This window comes from Haematobia irritans, chromosome 3 (assembly GCF_050003625.1).
Source record: "Haematobia irritans isolate KBUSLIRL chromosome 3, ASM5000362v1, whole genome shotgun sequence".
Classification (NCBI taxonomy): Eukaryota; Metazoa; Arthropoda; class Insecta; order Diptera; family Muscidae; genus Haematobia; species Haematobia irritans.
This window is the reverse complement of record NC_134399.1, coordinates 7543185-7564812: the sequence shown is the minus strand read 5'-3', so window position 1 is coordinate 7564812 and position 21628 is coordinate 7543185. Positions and strand designations below refer to the sequence as shown.

Sequence of the window (21628 nt, the reverse complement as noted above, 5' to 3'; positions counted from 1 at the left end):
CGTAGTGTAATTCAAAGTATGATTATTTTATATTTGACTGGAAAACCACAAGTGGCCATCGTTAGAGCTCTCCCGCATTTAAATGTGAATAAATCAATTGCTGCTCCCATTATGGCTTGTTGCAGTGAAACCACTGAGAGTAGCTTTGAAACCAGCACTGTCACTGAGATGGGATAATCCACCACTGAAAAACTTATTGGTATTCAGTTGAAACTGGGATTGAACCCATGATCCTTTATATCCAAGGTCGACACGCTAACCGTGGTGGTTTTCAAAATTTCCTAAGGATAATATGGAATTTCTAGACAGACAAACATTTCTGCCGCCGACCATAGTCATTCCAACAGGACTTAGCACTCAGCTCGGGGTCGGCCTCTGAGCACGATTGCCAAAATTTCCACCAAAATTTGAAGAACATTTTACCAAAACACTACCAAATCTTATTTTGCAAAATTTTATTTCTATAGAAAATTTGTTCAAAATTTTATTTCTATAGAAAATTGTGTTAAATTTCTAATTTTATAGAAAATTTTGTCAAAATTTTATTTCTATAGGATTTTTTTTTCAAAAATTTATTTTTTCAAAAATTTATTTATTTATTTCTATAGAATTTCTATAGAAAAAAATCAAAATTTTATTCCTATAGAAAATTTTGTTAAAATTGTGTTTCTATAAATTTTTTTTTCAAAATTTTATTTACATAGAAATTTTTGTCATAATTTTATTTCTATAGGATATTTTTTTAAGTTTTATTTCTATAGAAAATTTGTCAACTTTTTTTGCCTAAAGAAAATTTTTTCAAATTTTTTTTTAATGAAAATTTTGTCTAAATTTTGTTTCTTTAGGAAATTTTGACAAACTTGTTAAATTTTATTTCTAAATATTTTTTTTTTTTCAAAAATGTATATCTATAGAACATTTTGTCAAAATTTTAATTCTATAGGAATATTTTTCAAAATTTTATTTCTATAAAAAAAAAATTTTTAATTTTTTTCTATAGAAAATTTTGTCAAAATTATATTTCTATAGAAGTAGGAAGAATTTTGTCAAAATTTTATTTCTATAGAAAATTTTCCCAAATTTTGTTTCTATAGAAAATTTGTTTTTCATAGAAAATTGTGTCAACATTTTATTTCTATTTTTTCTATAGAAAATTTTGTCAAAATTTTTTTCTACAGAAAATTTGATTTCTATTTTTTTCTATAGAAAATTTTGTCAATTTTTTTTCTAAATTTGTACCAAAACAATACAAAACACAACAATCATATTTCTTTAGGAAATCTTTTTAAATTTTATTTCTGTAGGTAATTTTGTTAAATTTGTATTCCTCTAAAATTGTATTTTAAATTTTTTTTCTATAGAAAATGTTGTCATATATTTATTTCCATAGGATTTTTTTCAAAATTTTATTTCTGTAGAAGATTTTTTCAAAATTTTTGTCTATAGAAAATGTTGTCAAAATTTTATTTCTATAGAAAATTTTAAAATTTTTGTAATGAAAATTTTTACAAAATTTGTTTCGTCAGGAAATTTTGACAAACTTTTTAAATTTTATTTCTATATATATTTTTTTTAAATTTATATCTATAGAACATTTTGTCAAAATTATATTTCTATAGGAATATTTTTCTAACATTTTTTTCTATAGAAAATTTTGTCAACATTATACTTCTATAGAAGTAGGGAGAATTTTGTCAATTTTGTTTCTAAATTTGTACCAAAACAATACAAAACACAATAATCTTATTTTGAAAAATTTTATTTCTTTAGGATTTTTTTTTTAAATTTTATTTCTGTAGGAAATTTTGTTAAAATTGTATTTCTCTAAAATTTAAAAATTTTTTTCTATAGAAAATATTGTCATAAATCTATTTCCATAGGATTTTTTCAAAATTTTATTTCTGTAGATTTTCTTTTTTCTATAGAAAAGTGTATACAATTTTTTGTCTGTAGAAATTTTTTTTTTCAAAATTTTTGTCTATAGAAAATTTTGTCAAAATTTTTGTCTATAGAAAAGTTTGTCAAAATTTTTATCTATAGGAATTTTTTCAAAATTTTTATCTATAGAAAAATTTGTCCATTTTTTTTCATAGAAAATTGTGTCAACATTTTATTTCTATTTTTTTCTATAGAAAATGTTTTCAATTTTTTTTTCTAAATGTGTACCAAAACAATACAAAGCACAACAATCTTATTTTGCAAAATTTTATTTTTATTTTATTTAGGAAATTTTTTAAATTTTTATTTCTGTAGGAAATTTAGTTAAAACTGTATTTCTCTAAAATTGTATTTTAAAATTTTTTTCTATAGAAAATTTTGTCATAAATTTATTTCCATAGGATTTTTTTCAAAATTTTATTTCTGTAGATTTTTTTTCTATAGGTTAGGTTAGGTTATGTGGCAGCCCGATGTATCAGGCTCACTTAGACTATTCAGTCCATTGTGATACCACAGTAGTGAACTTCTCTCTTATCACTGAGTGCTGCCCGATTCCATGTTAAGCTCAATGACAAGGGACCTCCTTTTTATAGGCGAGTCCGAACGGCGTTCCAGTGAAACCACTTAGAGAAGCTTTGAAACCCTCAGAAATGTCACCAGCATTACTGAGGTGGGATAATCCACCGCTGAAAAACTTTTTGGTGTTCGGTCGTAGCAGGATTCGAACCCACGACCTTGTGTATGCAAGGCGGGCATGCTAACCATTGCACCACGGTGGCTCCCACCCCACTTTTCTGTTGAAAAGTGTATAAATTTTTTTTCTGTAGAAGATTTTTTCAAAATTTTTGTCTAGAAAATTTTGTCAAAATTTTCTTTCTATAGAAAATTTTCAATTTGTTTTCTAATGAAAATTTTGTCAAAATTTATTTCTTTAGGAAATTTTGACAAACTTTTTTTTTTTAAATTTATATCTGTAGAACATTTTGATAAAAACAAAATTTTTTTTTTCTACAGAAAGTTTTGTCAAAATTATATTTCTATAGAAGTAGGAAGAATTTTGTCATTTTTTTGTAAATTTGTACCAAAACAATACAAAACACAACAATCTTATTTTGAAAAATTTTATTTCTTTAGGAATTGTTTTTTTTTTTTTAATTTTATTTCTGTAGGAAATTTTGTTAAAATTGTATTTTAATTTTTTTTCTATAGAAAATTTTGTCATAAATTTATTTCCATAGGTTTTTTTTCAAAATTTTATTTCTGTAGAATTTTTCTATAGAAAAGTGTATAAAATTTTTTTCTGTAGAAGATTTTTTCAAATTTTTTGTCTATAGAAAATTTTGTCAAAATTTTATTTTTGTCTATAGAAAATTTTGACATTATTTTTTCTATTTCTATAGAAAATTTTGTCAAAATTTTCGTCTATAGAAAATTTTGTCAAAATTTTTATCTATAGAAAATTTTTGTCTATAGAAAATTTTGTCATCATTTTTTTCTATATTTTTTATTCAAAATTTTACCTCTGTACATTTTTTTAATTTTATTTCTGCACAATTTTGTTTTTAATTCTATCAAACCGTAAAAAATCTACCATTTTTGGTAGAATTCTACCAACAAAATTTTATTTTTATTGTGCCAAATTTTGTCAAAATTTTATTTCTATAGAAATTTTTATCAAAATTTTATTTCTATAGAAAATTTTGTCAAAATTTTATTTGTATATAAATTTTTGTCAAAATGTTATAATAAACTTGTTGCATCAGTTTATTATAAAATTTTGACAAAAATATATCAAAACTGCCTTGAAACGAGATACTAACAAATAATGTCCCTTCCAAAGTATTGAATTGGGCAACATAATTTGGATTTTGGTTTTTGGATTTTGATTCGAAGCCAAAGATGGTTAGTTCAAAATTTTCTATAGACGAAAATTTTGTCAAAATTTTATTTTTGTCTATAGAAAATTTTGTCATTATTTTTTCTATTTCTATAGAAAATTTTGTCAAAATTTTCGTCTATAGAAAATTTTGTCAAAATTTTTATCTATAGAAAGTTTTTGTCTATAGAAAATTTTGTCATCATTTTTTTCTATATTTTTTATTCAAAATTTTACCTCTGTACATTTTTTTAATTTTATTTCTGCACAATTTTGTTTTTAATTCTATCAAACCGTAAAAAATCTACCATTTTTGGTAGAATTCTACCAACCGTGCGCCTGAGTCGATCTACTCGTGTCCGCATGTCTATAAACAAATTTTTGTAATCAAAGTTTAGTTCGTAGATTTAGACCCATCGACTTCAAATTTGACACAAGTGTCTGTCTGTATCCGCCCGAAGTTAGAATTTCACTTGTTTGTTTTAGAAAAATAAATTTTAAAAATATTGTGCTTTACTTTGTTGCATTAATTATCCGCCATTCGTATGATATGGATTCTAATGAGAATCAAAATGCTGACTTTTCGATTTTCCGTCATTTTCCAAATTTTGTAAAAGTCGATTTTTCGCTGCTGCCATTTTTTTGAATTTTTCGTCAAAGTTCGGTTCGTCGATTTTGATTAATATAAATAGAAGATTAATCGTAGTTGGGCTTTCGTTAATTTTTTACAAAAAGTCATTTAGTCGACAAGTCGATTTTCGACTTTTGTATCCCTACTATCTAAACGTAATGCTAACGGCGAATACAATAAATGTTATAACAAAAAACACTATTCCAACAGTACACATTACTATCGACTTTTAAGTACAATTTTCTTTTCAAGCTATAGGCGCAAAAAAAACAAAAACAAATACTAAAAACTGACCCCACCAAACAAATCCATTGTTTGCAAACATTACATGGAATGATTGTTGTTGCTGCTGGTGTTGTTATATCAGAAAACCGTATAAATTAAATAAAAAAACAAAAGAACAACACTCGTATTTAACGTTGTCGTTGTGATGGTTAACTTTTCCCATAACCCAACCCAACCATACAGAAAAATCAAGGCTAATTTTCTATACATGCTTAGCAAATACCTAGAGGATTTAATTTTCGAAAAAAAAGAAAAAGCTGTAGGTGGTATAACGACAAGCAATGGTACTGTTTGTTGCTTTGCTAAAGGAAAATGAATCAAAGATTTTGAAAACGTGATTAACCCAGCAAAAACTCTCATTACCTGGTAATCTTGTAGGTAAGCCTATTTAAAAATTAATAACCACTTATTAATTGGCATCGCTTCGGATTACATTTACATACGCATGTCCTAGGAGGAAAGTACTTCTCCCCAGGAATACTTTCGGCCATAAAATAAGTAGTGCATTTAAAGCATATAATCACCTAATATGTAATGACTTATTCGTAGATACACCAAAGCTTGCAAAATAGCCACTTATTGTCTCAGGCAACCAAATCTCGAAAATATTGATTTCTATCGCCGATTACAATGGATCAAAATATGGCGAGTGGTGCTGTAATAGGAGAACTACTTGAATAGAAATAGAATATTGTATAAATAAACAAACAATCTAATAAATAATCTAAATAAGATTACACTCAAATTAATTTCACACTTAAAATAGAAATATATGTAGGTTGTTTAAGGGAGTTGGATTCGTGAATTACGTTATAATATATCCAATAGCCAATTCACATAAGGTTCGAAATCTACTAAAAGTGGATTTTAAGTCTCTTTTTTATAAGGCAAATGGCATTTGAAATTTAGTTTAAGCGCATTTTGGAAGTGTAATGTCAATGAGGTATAAGAAAGCATTTATTTAAAACATAATATGATAATGTCATTATACACAATTATTATGAAATATTTGTGATAAAAAATTCTTAACGGAAAAATCTTCAGAATTACCGTTACATTACATATTCTTTTTGATTTTTTATGTAAGTGCTCGATTATGTGAATAATTATATTAACTACACTGCCTAAAAATTTGAGAATAACAATTCGAAAATTACCGAGAAGTATTTATTTTTGTCATTACAAGGTAGTCATTATAACTCGCCGCAATGTAATGCAACGTGTAATGACAGCTTTACTCCTGGTAATGTCAATTGTAATGAGATGTGGTTACCTAGATTTTGCTGGGTAAAGGTGTGGGCTTAGTAAACAAAACAGGGAAAAATAAATAAACTTGAAGTGTTGCTAATTTTTCTTTTCTTGGTTATTATTGATTTTTTTGTGGTTTTTTAGTTTATTTGGTTTTAAGAATGTAAGTTACGAAGAGGATCCATTAGAAGGGATATACAGAATGGGTTAGATAAGTGTTTTTTTAATGTCGAATGATAATTTTTCTTCTTTTGAATACTAAAGGGTGATACGGTCAAAATTTGGTCAAGGGAAAACGTGTGTTAATCGGTGAAATCGTTTATCAAATTAAATTAAAAAATCAAATTAAATTTCTTTTTCAAGTTCAATTAGTATAAAATTCAGGAAAAATATACAGTTAGGCTTTCGCTTTTCCAAATCCGAATTGCCGGGCCTCACGCTTGACACCTGCCATCAGATTTTGTACAGCCACCTTGTCCACCTTCTTCGCCGCAGAAAGCCAGTTTGCCTTGAACTGCTGCTCGTCCTTAGCAGTTTTTTTGGTCTTCTTTAGGTTCCGCTTGACAATAGCCCAGTATTTCTCAATTGGGCGGAGCTCTGGCGTGTTGGGAGGGTTCTTGTCCTTGGGAACCAACTGCACGTTGTTGGCGGCGTACCACTCCATGGCCTTTTTACCGTAATGGCAAGATGCCAAATCCGGCCAAAACAGTACGGAACAACCGTGTTTCTTTAGGAAAGGCAGCAGACGTTTATTCAAACACTCTTTCACGTAAATTTCTTGGTTGACAGTCCCGGAAGCTATGAAAATGCTGCTTTTTAAGCCACAGGTACAGATGGCTTGCCAAACCAGATATTTCTTTGCGAACTTTGACAGTTTTATGTGCTTGAAAATATCTGCTACCTTTCCCCTTCCTTTTGCCGTATAAAACTCCTGTCCCGGAAGCTGCTTATAGCCGGCTTTGACGTAGGTTTCGTCGTCCATTACCACGCAGTCAAACTTCGTCAGCATCGTCGTGTACAGCCTCCGGGATCGCGCTTTGGCCGTCGTATTTTGTTTATCATCGCGATTTGGAGTCACTACCTTCTTGTAAGTCGATAGTCCGGCTCGTTTTTTGGCTCGATGCACGGTTGTAGACGATACACCCAGCTTATTTGCGGCATCTCGGAGAGAGAGGTTAGGGTTTCGCTTGAAACTACGGGCAACTCTCTTTGTCGTCTCAGCGGCTTCCGGTTTTCGATTTCCCCCAGATCCAGACTTCCTGGCTGTCGACAAACGTTCCCCAAACACTTTAATTACATTTGTAACGGTTGATTTGGCAACTTTTAGCGATTTTGCCAGCTTTGCGTGCGAGTAGCTCGGATTTTCGCGATGCGCGAGCAAAATTTTGATACGCTGCTCTTCTCGCTTGGAGGGCATTTTGACAACTGAAGAGTGAATTCCAAAATCAAAATAGGAGCAACATTCTACACACACACACCTTCAAAATGAGGGGTGTTCAGGTTTTTTAAATGCAAAATTGAAAGAAATACGTCAAGTTTATATTGACCAAATTTTGACCGTATCACCCTTTAAGTAACTAACTATTCTAGGTCTAAGTCTAAGTGAGTCTGAAATTTAATCGGGCTGCCACTTTAACCTAACTATTCTAACTTTTCTAACTTAACATGAAAATAGGTTTATCTAGAAATATTGGTCCTTATTATTGATGATTCACTGAACTTGGCTTACTCTAGATCTCCGTCCGTTTGTTTATTTTCCGTTTGTAGATATGTCAACTTGGCCTTAGGAATCCTTTCATCTCTAAATTAAAGCGTTCATGAAAACGTTTTTTGTTTTTGAAAGTCGGATTTTCTCGGTTCTAAATTACCGGAGTATTTGCCTAAATCTGTGGAAATTGAATAATGTGAAAAAAGGAATCAAATTGAGTAAAGGCTCCCATATCATTTAATTCCATACCCTTGGTCAAGCTACACTGAAAAAAATATTTTAAAAATATTACGCAACCTACAAATCTACAAAATATTAAGGACAACATTTCTTTAAAATAATGAAATTTTAATTAAATTTCATTTTTTTAATTAAATGTAGGACATAAATGTAGGAAATTTATGTCCCTCCGGTAAAGTCGTATGTCTTTGAACTAAGCATCTTTGGCTTCGAATCAAAATCCAAAAACCAAAATCCTTAAGGGAAGGTCAACATCTTTGGAATCAAGTCAACTTTTTTGAGTGTATGCTTAAACTTTTTAACTCATATGAAAAAGATGAATCGATTCCAGCGACATTTGTAGTTAGCGAGAGTTTGAAGTTGGATATAAAAAATTGCAGGGGCCAAATTAGGTGGCCCAACTCAATACTTCGGAAGGGACATTATTTGTTAGTATCTCGTTTCAAGGTAGTTTTGATATATTTTTGTCAAAATTTTATAATAAACTGATGCAACAAGTTTATTATAAAATTTTGACAAAAATTTCTATACAAATAAAATTTTGACAAAATTTTCTATAGAAATAAAATTTTGGCAAAATTTGGCACAATAAAAATAAAATTTTGGCAAAATTTTCTATAAAAATAAATTTTTGACAAAAATTTCTATAGAAATAAAATTTTGACAAAATTTTCTATAGAAATAAAATTTTGACAAAATTTTCCATAGAAATAAAATTTTGACAACATTTTCTATAGAAATAAAATTTTGACAAAATTTTCTATAGAAATATAATTTGGAGAAAATTTTCCATAGAAATAAAATTTGGACAACATTTTCTGTAGAAATAAAATTTTGACAAAATATTCCATAGAAATAAAATTTTAACAAAATTTTCCATAGAAATAAAATTTTAACAAAATTTTCTAAAGAAATAAAATTTTGGCAAAATTTTCTGTAGAAATAAAATTTGGAGAAAAATTTTCCATAAAAATAAAATTTGGACAACAGTTTCTGTAGAAATAAAAGTTTTAAAAAATTTTCCATAGAAATAAGATTTTGATATAATTTTCTTTTATAATAAAATTTTTACAAAATTTTCTATAGAAATAACATTTTGACAAAATTTTCTATAGAAATAAAATTTTGACAAAATGTTCTATAGAAATAAAATTTGGACAACATTTTCTGTAGAAATAAAATTTTGACAAAAATTTTCTATAAAAATAAAATTTTGACAAAATTTTCTGTAGAAATAAAATTTTGACAAAATTTTCTATAGAAATAAAATTTTGACAAAAATTTCCATAGAAATAAAATTTTGACAAAAATTTCCATGGGAATAAAATTTTGACAAAATTTTCTATAGAAATAAAATTTTGACAAATTTTTCTATAGAAATAAAATTTTTGACAAATAAAATTTTATCACAATTTTCTATAGAAATAAAATTTTGACAAATTTTTCCATAAAAAAAAAAATTTAACAAAATTTTCTGTAGAAATAAAATTTTGACAAAATGTTCTATAGAAATAAAATTTGGACAACATTTTCTGTAGAAATAAAATGTTGACAAAAATTTTCTATAAAAATAAAATTTTGACAAAATTTTCTATAGAAATAAAATTTTGACAAAAATTTCCATAGAAATAAAATTTTGATAAAACTTTCTATAGAAATAAAATTTTGGCAAAATTTTCTATAAAAATAAATTTTTGACAAAAATTTCTACAGAAATAAAATTTTGACAAAAATTTCTATAGAAATAAAGTTTTGAAAAAATTTTCTATAGAAATAAAATTTTGACAAAATTTTCTAGAGAAATAATATTTTATCACAATTTTCTATAGAAATAAAATTTAGACAAAATTTTCCATAAAAATAAAATTTGAACAAAATTTTCTATAGAAATAAAATTTTGGCAACGTTTCGTGTAGAAAAAAAATTTGGAGAAATAAAATTTTGACAAAATTTTCTATAGAAAAAAAAAATTGACAAAAATTTCATAGAAATAAAATTTTAACAAAATTTTATAGAGAAATAAAATTTTGACAAAAACTTCCATAGAAATAAAATTTTGACAAAATTTTCTATAGAAATAAAGTTTTGAAAAAAATCTCTATAGAAATAAAGTTTTGAAAAAATTTTCTATAGAAATAAAATTTTGACAAAATTTTCTAGAGAAATAAAATTTTGACAAAATTTTCTAGAGAAATAAAACTTTATCACAATTTTCTATGGAAATAAAATTTTGACACCATTTTCCATATAAATAAAATTTTAACAAAATTTTCTATAGAAATAAAAAATTGACATAATTTTCTATAGAAATAAAAAATTGACATAATTTTCTATAGAAATAAAATTTTGACAAAATTTTCCATACAAATAAAATTTTGACAAAATTTTCATAGAAATAACATTTTGATAAAATTTTCTATTATAATAAAATTTTTACAAAATTTTCTATAGAAATAAAATTTTGATAAAATTTTCTATAGAAATAAAATTTTGACAAAATTTGCTATAGAAATAAAATTTTGACAAAATATTCTATAGAAATAAAATTTTCAAAATTTTCTATAGAAATAAAATTTTGACAAAATTTTCGATTGAAATAAAGTTTTGACAGACTTTTCTAGAGAAATAAAATTTTAGAATTTTTATACCCTCCACCATAGGATGGTGGTATATTAACTTTGTCATTCCGTTTGTAACACATCGAAATATTGCTCTAAGACCCCATAAAGTATATACTGGGTCGTGGTGAAATTCTGAGTCGGTCTGGGCATGTCCGTCCGTCCGTCTGTTGAAATCACGCTAACTTCCGAACTAAACAAGCTATCGACTTGAAACTTGGCACAAGTAGTTGTTATTGATGTAGATCGGATGGTATTGCAAATGGGCCATATCGGTTCACTTTTACGCATAGCCCCTATATAAACGGAACCCCAAATTTGGCTTGCGATTGCTCTAAGAGAAGCAAATTTCATCCGATCCGGTTGAAATTTGGTACATGGTGTTAGTATATGGTCTCTATCAATCATGCAAAAATTGGTCCCCATCGGTCCATAATTACATATAGCCCCCATATAATTCGATCCCCCGATTTGGCTTGCGAAGCCTCTACGAGAAGCAAATTTCATCCGATCCGGTTGAAATTTGGTACATGGTGTTAGTATATGGTCTCTAACAACCATGCAAAAATTGGTCCACATCGGTTAATAATTATATATAGCCCCCATATAAACCGATCCCCCGATTTGGCTTGCGGAGCCTCTAAGAGAAGCAAATTTCATCCGATCCGGTTGAAATTTGGTACATGGTGTTAGCATATGGTCTCTAACAACCATGCAAAAATTGGTCCACATCGGTTAATAATTATATATAGCCCCCATATAAACCGATCCCCCGATTTGGCCTTCGGAGCCTCTTGGAAGACAAAACTTCATCTGATTCAGTTTATATTTGGTACGTGTTCTTAATATATGGCCTCAAACACCCATACAAAAATTGGTCGAAATCGGCCAATAATTATATATAGGCCCCATATAAACCGATCCCCAGATTTGACCTCCGGAGCCCCCTTGGAAGAGCAAAATTCATGCGATTCGGTTGAAAAGTTGGTACGTGATGTTAGTATATGGTATCCAACAACCATGCAGGAATTAGTTCATATCAGTCCATAATTATATATAGCCCCCATATAAACCGATCCCCAGATTTGACCTCCGGTGCCTTTTGGAGAAGCAAAATTCATCCGATCTGGTTGAAATTTGGTACATTGTGCTAGTATGTGGCCGTTAACAACCATGCCTAACTAGGTCCATATCGGTCTATAGTTATATATAGCCCTCAGATAAATTGATCCCCAATCACACAAAAATTGGTCCATATCAAATTCATAATTGTATATAGCCTCCATATAAGCGAACCCCATATTTCGAATTCTGGCTCTCTACCACGTATGGACTAACTCACAATTTAGAAAACGATGTTAAGAAGTTTTAAGATACCACAACCCAAGTAATTCTATTGTGGATGACAGTCTTTAGTACAAGTTTCTATGCAATCCATGGTGGAGGGTACATAAGATTCGGCCTGTCCGAACTTACGGCCGTATATACTTGTTTTTTGTAAAATTTTCCTCAAATTTTGGTAGATTATTTTTGACACGAGTGGCATCCGGTTTTACTGGTCGCTTCCCAAAAAAAAATTAATCCTTTATGCCTCACTCAACTTCTATTAAAAAATATTTACACTAAATTTTATTCACTATAAATTTGTATTCCCAATAAAAATTTAGGAAAATTTAACATTTTGGTTGGATATAAAAAAGTCGCAAATCTATTCATAGCCGCAGCTTTCCCATTTTCCCACATTCCCATCATTTGCCTCAATGTACTTACCACTCCTTTTTAAAAGATATTCTTATTAAAAGAAAGTTTTTTTTTAATTTATTTTTAATTATATTTATTTTTTTATCGACATAAAAAAATATTTTTATTATAAAACACAAAAATTAAAATAAAGAAATAAAATTATTTGTATAGGTTTTTATGTTTTTTCAGTGTATATATGTATGTATAAATATATTATAGATATTTTTATATTTATAAGGTATGGTATTATTGAAAGCAGAAAACTTTTTTTTTATATTATATAAGCTAGGTTTATTTTTATTGATATATGTATTTTCAAGGGATGTTAAAGGAAATTGTATTGATTTGGTTTTATAGAGGAAATGTGAAATATTTAAATATATAATTTATAACTTTCTTTTTTTAAATATATTTTTATATAGGTAATGAATACAAAGCTTTTAAGTATTTTATTTTTGTTTAAGCATTATTATTAATTTAACATATAATATTAATATATTCAAACTATGTTTTTCATTTTAATATATATACAATTTATATGTATTTAATACATAGTTTTTTTCAACTCTATGTTTTATGTTAAGTAGTTATATTTCATATATAAAGTCAGTTTTTAATTTTAGTCCGTAATTTTGCGCTATGGTTTGATATATTTTGCGTTGTTCCAAATATTTTTTTATTTGTTTTGTTTTAATATTAAGCACATTTGTGAATTTGGGATTTATTTATATTTCTAAACTGTTGTGTGTTGTTTTTCATTGTTATTTTGTAAAACCTGGCAGTTTACAATATTTAATATTTTAAAGTTTAGGAAGTTTGTCTTTCTGAAGTTTTTTTAAAATTGTTTGTTTTAAGTACACCAAATGGTTTAGCATAAATTTATTCAAAAATGATAAATCATCTTGGCAGCTGTTACTTAACAGTTTATGTATTATTTTATAGAACTGTTAGGAGTTAGTGGTCCACATCATTGTTTTTTTTTCAATTAATTTAATATCGATCATATAGATTTTTAGAAATTTATCGTTGATGTCTTTTTTTTAATATTTCCTCAATTTTATGATATTTGTTAACTTATAAAAATTAATTTTTTTTATTTTTAAAAGTTATAAAAATTATAGAAAATATTTTTTTTTATTTTTAAAAGTTATACAAATTATAGAAAATATTTTTTTCAGTTTTAAAACTTATAAAAATTATACAAATTAATTTTGCCTTATCTTAAAAATAATTAAAAACAATATATAAAAAAATTGTATACGTTTATTTTCCTTTTTTTTTTAAATAATTTCTTAATATATCCAATTGTTTGGTCTTAAGATTTTGATTGAAAAAAAAAAATATGTTTTATATCCTGTATTAAATTTTTTTTCCTTAAAAGTTACTTAGTCAATAAATCACCAATATTTACTTAAAAATAAAATAAATTAAATACATTTTTTTTGGTTCCAAAAAAAATTCGTAGTATCTTAAGGTTTTATTAAAAAATGTTAAGCAATAAATTTTTGAAAATTTTTGGAAAAACTTTGAGCTGGATCAAATCCCAAACAGTCAGTACACAGAAAAAAATATCACCAAAATATTTCCAATTAAAAAGTTGATTGAAGTTGAAAATTTTTTCAATTAATAAATGAACTTTTTTTAACAATGATTGAACATTTTTAAAATTTCAATTTAAAAAATTAATACAATTAACTTTTTAATCAATCTCGGAATACTAAGCCAGTTAAATTAAAAAAAAATATCACCAAAATATTTTCAATTAAAAAGTTGATTGAAGTTGAAAAATTTTTCAATTAATAAATGAACTTTTTTTTAACAATGATTGAGCATTTTTAAAATTTCAATTTAAAAAATTAATACAATTAACTTTTTAATCAATCTCGGAATACTAAGCCAGTTAAATTAGTGATGGAATTTATTTTTTTATTTTTAAATAAAAATTTATTGCAAACAATTAATTTTTAAATCAAACTAAAATCACAATATCAGATTAAAACGTTATTGAAAATAGTTAAGTTTTTAATTAAAAAGTTTAATTGAGTTTTGCGATCAATATTGATTAAATTTTTAATTGAATCAATTAAAAAATTAATTTACGTTACGTTTTTAATTCAAAAATTTAATTGAGTTTTGCGATCAATATTAATTAAATTTTTAATTGAATCAATTAAAAAATTAATTTAAATTTTCAAATCAAATCAATTAACTTTTTAATCAAATATTTTTTTTTGACCAATTAAAACTGTGTGTGATACTATCATTTTCGTGATTGGAGACATTTCAATTAAAAAATTCATTGGATCAATTAATTTCGTGATTGAATCAGAATTTTTTTTGTGTAGCATCAAAGAGAATTTAGCGTTGAAAATTAGCTTTGTCTTTGCAAAAGTGAAGCGCTAGAGGCTTTGCCAATATAATGTCATGAAAAATGTTTGTGCTGGATAATTTTTTAATTTAAAAACCACAAAAGTAATAGAAAAATTTGACGAAAACTGATTATGCTTTGATTAATATTTGGTCTCGAAAATAAACGATTTTTGGTTTAGGTTCCTCTTACATTATTGGATTATTTGGGGTCAAATAAAAAGAAAAAAAATCTAGCAAAAAAATTTTGGCAAACATATCTTTGACGATTGCTATTTTAAAGGACAGAAAAAAAAACTATTTTCGTTTCAATTTCTATTTTTGCCAACAAGTATTTCTTTATATAGAATTTTTGTTTATATTTTTAGCTCATTCATTATTTTCTACTGACCCAGGCTAATAGTAAATGTGTTGAGGTTACAAAACAAAACACAAGAAAAGTTTATATAATATAGAATAACTATTGAGGGTGTGATATAATGAAATTGTTGTAAAATTGGTGTTATTTACCAAATTAAAAAAGCGAAAATATTATTTTAGGTGAAAAATAAATAAAAACAATTTATAGTGTTAGAATTAAATAAAAAAATGGATGTCTAAAATTCACAATAGCTGGCTATTGTGAATATTGTGAACCAAGGAATAACCGTAATAATAGGTCGGCTTACTTTAAGCAATGGATAAATGACGGCTTTGATGGACTAAAATAAAAAAAATTTCTGCAATAAACTAAAACAAACTAAAAACATATGAAATTATGGAAATTAAGGAGAAATCATTGTTTATTAACATGGAAATGAAATCTAAATATTTATATTTAAAAATTATTGTGAATGGAAAAAATATAAGGTTAAAAACATTTGATCTGGCTACACCCTCAAAAATAAATCGCTTCTGTAACATATAACCCAAACATATTTTACTTCAAGCTTATATATTTTCAGGATTGGTCCAAACAAAATATTGTTTGTATTGTTCAAACAAAAATTAAAAATTATTGTGAATGGAAAACATATATAATTTATAGTGTTAGACTTAAATAAAAAAATGGATGTCTTAAATTCACAATAGCTGGCCATTGTGAACCAAGAAATAACCGTAATAACAGGTCGGCTTACTTTAAGCACTAGATAAATGACGACTGTGATGGACTAAAATAAACAGATTTCTGCTATAAACTAAAACAAACTAAAAACATATGAAATTATGGAAATTAAGGAGAAATCATCATAGTAAAAATTGTTTATTAACATGGAAATGAAATCTAAATATTTATATTTAAAAATTATTGTGAATGGAAAAAATATAAGGTTAAAAATATTTGATCTGGCTACACCCTCAACAAAAAAATCGCTTCTGTAACATATACCCCAAACATATTTTGCTTCAAGCATATATATTTTCAGGATTGGTCCAAACAAAATATTGTTTGTATTGTTCAAACAAAAATTAAAAATTATTGTGAATGGAAAACATATAAAAATTATTGTGAATGGAAAACATATATAATTTATAGTGTTTGACTTAAATAAAAAATGGATGTCTGAAATTCACAATAGCTGGCCATTGTGAATATTGTGAACCAAGAAATAACCGTAATAATAGGTCGGCTTACTTTAAGCACTAGATAAATGACGACTGTGATGGACTAAAATAAACAAATTTCTGCAATAAGAGTCTAAAAACATATGAAATTATGGAAATTAAGGAGAAATCATCATAGTAAAAATTGTTTATTAACATGGAAATGAAATCTAAATATTTATATTTAAAAATTATTGTGAATGGAAAAAATATAAGGTTAAAAATATTTGATCTGGCTACAACCTCAACAAAAAAATCGCTTCTGTAACATATACCCCAAACATATTTTCCTTCAAGCATATATATTTTCAGGATTGGTCCAAACAAAATATTGTTTGTATTGTTCAAACAAAAATTAAAAATTATTGTGAATGGAAAAACTATAAGGTTAAAAATATTTGATCTGGCTACAACCTCAACAAAAAAATCGCTTCTGTAACATATACCCCAAACATATTTTGCTTCAAGCATATATATTTTCAGGATTGGTCCAAACAAAATATTGTGTGTATTGTTCAAACAAAAATTAAAAATTATTGTGAATGGAAAAATATAAGGTTAAAAATATTTAATCTGGCTACACCCTCAACAAAAAAAATCGTTTCTGCAACATATACCTCAAACATATTTTGCTTCAAGCATATATATTTTCAGGATTGGTCCAAACAAAATATTATTTGTATTGTTCAAACATATTATGTTTCACCTTAGGGCATAAACTGGTAGTAAAAAATTTTAATGAAATTTTCTTTGTGTGGATAACATATACCCCAAACATATTTTGCTTCAAGCATATATATTTTCAGGATTGGTCCAAACAAAATATTGTTTGTATTGTTCAAACAAAAATTAAAAATTATTGTGAATGGAAAAATATAAGGCTACACCCTCAACAAAAAAAATCGTTTCTGTAACATATACCTCAAACATATTTTGCTTCAAGCATATATATTTTCAGGATTGGTCCAAACAAAATATTGTTTGTATTGTTCAAACATATTATGTTTCACCTTAGGGCATAAACTGGTAGTAAAAAATTTTAATGAAATTTTCTTTGAGTGGATATATTTTTATGGCGCCAATTGGTTACTTCCATTATTTTACTAGCAGCATACTCTCTAGGTTTCTCTTTCTAAACACATATATATTTATAGGCTATTTCCAAATTAATATATGTTTGCATATTTACAAACATTTAATGTCCCAAACATAATATGTTCTAAAATATTAACTTAAATGCCCCAAACATGTTATGCTAGTTTTGAACATTATATGCTTGCACTTAAAAATATTGTGTTAAAAAATTTGAATTCCAAACATATAATGTTTACACCCAAACATATGAAAAAAGTCTTTTTCGTCCGTGTATGGTTTACTTCCTTCCAAAAAACCTATCGCTCGCAATAGCCTTCTATCGAAAGTTATTCCAGTTCACAAAATTCCAAAAAAAAAAATTGAGTTCCAAACATATAATGTTTACACCCAAACATATGAAAAAAAGTCTTTTTCGCCCGTGTATGGTTTACTTCCTTCCAAAAAACCTATCGCAATAGCCTTCTATCGAAAGTTATTCAAGTTCACATAATTCCACCAGCATATGAAAAAAGTCTTTTTCGTCCGTGTATGGTTTACTTCCTTCCAAAAAACCTATCGCTCGCAATAGCCTTCTATCGAAAGTTATTCCAGTTCACAAAATTCCAAAAAAAAATTGAGTTCCAAACATATAATGTTTACACCCAAACATATGAAAAAAAATCTTTTTCGCCCGTGTATGGTTTACTTCCTTCCAAAAAACCTATCGCAATAGCCTTCTATCGAAAGTTATTCAAGTTCACATAATTCCACCAGCAGATTCGCTTCCAAAAAATTAGTCCCAATTCACAATAAATATGTATTCACAATAAACCTTTTTTTGAGAATTTGAATTGATGAGATAGAAAACCAATGCAAATATGTTTAAGGGGGATTTCGTTTGGTCAAAAAATATGTTGCCTTAGTGTTACTCTATTTTGCCTTCTATCGAAAGTTATTCCAGTTCACAAAAATCCACCAGCAGGTTCGCTTCCGAAGAATAAGTCCCAATTCACAATAAATTTGTATTCACAATAAACTTTTTTTTCAGAATTTGAATTGATGCGATAGAAAACCAATGCAAATATGTTTAAGGGCGATTTCGTTTGGTCAAAAAATATGTTGCCTTAGTGTTAGTCTACTTTGTCCCCATTGTATTTTCGCCCAAATAATAGTGTCATTTCAAAGTAATTGTTAATTCATAATATTTGGGTGGCCACTGTTTCCGTGGCACTTTCGAGAATGTTGCACCAATCGAAATTGCCATAAGACCGTGTCCTTCATAGTTTGTAATCAATTTTGAGAATGTTGCACCGTTTATTCCAATCGCCATAAGATATACTGGTAAAACAAAAACTTCGTTATATTAAGAAAATGCATTTTCAAAATTGAGCCAATGAATCTCATTTTTAAATATAACGAAATTTTTCGTTATTATTATGAAATTTCTGTTTTCTATAACATTTTCATTATTTTAATAATTTTTTTTTGTTATGTCGGTGAAAAACTAATGCTGGCTCAAATTTACTGAAATTTTCTTAGTGTTTAGTTTTTAAATTTTATATTCTGTAATAATTTCTTGATCAATAAAATCAAACTATTAGACGAAGTGTATCAAAATTTTTTTTCCATTTGATAATTTTCCTATTTTATTGCTTAACAATTTTTTTCCTCAAAATCTTAAAAAAAAAATTAATTTTTATGGTAAATAAAATATGGTATAAACTTTGCCAAATTAAGTGTTTTTTTCTTAGTATATTTTCATGTCAAATTGATTAAATTTTTTTTTTTTGAAAACATTCAATGTCTTGGCTCATTACATTGTCTTTCATAGAATATTTTCTTCGAATATTTTACCATATATGCATTTCTTAAAAATAATTTGCATGATAAGCCCATGTCTTCGAGATTTTACATTATAGTATAGAAGTCTACTCAAATAAATATGAGGCGAAAAAAATCTACTTACATATAGTAGGGCAAAATGCCAACAAAAATATTAACATACCATACAGCAAACCTGCCGAGCCATACAATTCAGGGACATTATCGTTCAACAGCGATAACATGCCAAGCAAACATTTTACAATATTTTTTTGCCGAAAATTTTCTTTCACTGTGTGGGGAAAAAAGTCTTTGGATTTGAGGTTTATTCCCATACCTTCCTTACTATGAGTTGTTACACCACAATCTATTGTGGTAGTTGGGTGTTCATATTTTCAAGCGTTGGAAAAAAGCATATCTCTGCTCCAAGGCAAAGCCATTGTACGACCTTGACCAGTTTAGGTCCTTATATTATATTTGGTTCGTTGAAATAGCAAACTACACAGGCATTACTTCCTAGTGCTATTTGTGTTTGAGTGTGTGTGTGTGTGTATGTGTTTGTTTAAGGAGGTTATCACATACTTCTGTCCCATCGCAGGGGTGGTGGTTTTAAGCTCCTAACCTGGTGCACTTTTGGTGCAACGCCTTATGAACGAAAGCCTTTTTCTCCTTCTTGCCTGCCTTAGTTGACCATAGGATTTTTCTGGTGATTTTTTTATAGCTTCCGCTACCAAAGGTTTCACCAATGGCTTTTGGTCGCTAGCATTAAGACTTGAGGTCTCCGATTCCAGTTTATACAATTCCATTGTCGATGTGGAATTCAATAAATGTAAGGTCATAGAATTCTTTTCGCTGGTTTGATGGTGGTGTGGCGTGATGGGAAGGTGATGTTGATTTAAATGAAAATTGGCCAATTTCCGGTGACATTTGGCCAACGGGGCCGCTAAACGATGGCCAAACTGAGACACCAATGTTGGAGCAGGAGTACTACTTTTCCTAAAGTCTTTCGCTGGTTTTGCTCTGGGCACCAATTCTTGACTCGAGTCTGTGGCCTTAGCCGGGAGTCTTCTAATTGTATCTGCGGTTTTTTCAAGATCATTCGGCCTTTCCGTATGGTCGTCATCCTTTGTAGTTTTTGACCCCTCGACCCCAGGACTGATACAACTCCCTTTATATATCCTATCGTTTTCTGCTTTATTCTCCTTCTGCTGACTACCAATTTCTTCCTCTTGCGTGAGGCTAGTTTTTCAAGAACGTTTGGCTGAGTCCTTACGAAAGGATTTGCGTAATTTTTCCACCAAACGCATATGGAACTTGGTTATCTCAGGTTGTGAGTCGGTATTGTCATTGGAGGCATCATTATTCTTCGGTGGGCTATTGGAGGCCTGACAAAATGAACGTGTGGGCGATAGGGCACCGGAAGTGGAACATTGTGAGGTCCTTGAAGAATTTCGGGGGAATGTTTTCTGACTTTGGCAACGCTGCATTTGCATGCGATATGTGTGACTGGGTGAGGAGGCAAAACTTTCCGACTTCAAGCGTTGACGGCGAACATTTTGTGACACACCCATGGCCGAAGACAATGATGGTGTTCCAGCCGGTCCGGAGCTAACGGAACATTCCGAAGTTTTACGAGAACGATCCTTATAGATATCGTAATTGTTTTTCATAACCGGCATCATAAAAGCCATGGCGGTGAAATTTAATTGGAATTAGTTAGCAAAAAAAAAACACGAGAAAAATTCTTTCTTATTAGGCCAGGAACTCCGTTTTCTTTGTAAGGCACTTTGTGTAATAAAATTCAACCACTTTTTCTGTTGTAGTCACGACAATGTGTCTGTTTATTACTTCAAAGCACACACACAAACACAAGGGAACTTATTGGCTCTTACACTCTGTTTAGGCGGGGAAGTTGTTCTAGAATGTTCTCAACTCTCGGCAGTTCATTTAACTCTACAGAATTTTGTTTATTTCTTATAAATTGTTTTGTTTATACAGTTGTTTATTGATTCGAGGTACTTTTTCTAAATCTTTTCACTGCACTTTTGTTTATTTACTTTCTTGATATGGTGGTTTAATGTTACTTTGTTGTTTTTTTTTGTAAAACAAAAAAGTTCTCTTTTTTAAGCTCTTCTTTTTTCCTTAGATTTGATATATATTTATCTTTGCTTTGTTTTGATCGGTATTTTCTACCTGTGGCGTTGTTGACCGTTAAATAGTTCAACTACGAATGAATCTCGCACTGTGGTGGTGGTCTTGTTTTATAACGGTCAAATCTGTAGGCAAAGATAATGCATGGAGAGGTGTAGAATATGAGTAAGAGAATTGTTGTGAGATTTAATGCGTAAGAGAATATGCAAGATAGTCAATGTTTTGAGTGGTTTTCTATGGGTTTTGTAGGGGAAATGGAAATGAGTGTTAATATGAAAGATACATGGACAGGGTTGCCAACATTTTTATTTTAGCATTTTTGGCATTGTGCTGATTTTGTAAAA

The 21628-nt window shown here is 28.1% G+C and overlaps 1 protein-coding gene and 2 long non-coding RNA genes across 3 annotated transcripts in view; 2 read left to right on the top strand and 1 right to left on the bottom strand.

Annotated features, from left to right (window-relative positions):
* LOC142230276 (uncharacterized) overlaps positions 1-21628 on the top strand; it is a 148473-nt gene that overhangs the window by 77384 nt on the left and 49461 nt on the right. The gene's annotated exons all lie outside the window — the stretch shown is intronic.
* On the top strand, positions 4873-5467 carry LOC142230347 (uncharacterized). The gene is made up of 2 exons (XR_012720662.1): positions 4873-5108; positions 5280-5467. It is a non-coding gene; the product is annotated as an uncharacterized LOC142230347 (long non-coding RNA).
* LOC142231539 (uncharacterized) lies at positions 20379-21356 on the bottom strand. Its single transcript, XM_075302166.1, has one exon. It carries the CDS (start codon positions 20822-20824, stop codon positions 20381-20383), a length of 444 nt encoding a protein of 147 aa, XP_075158281.1. The 5' UTR covers positions 20825-21356; the 3' UTR covers positions 20379-20380.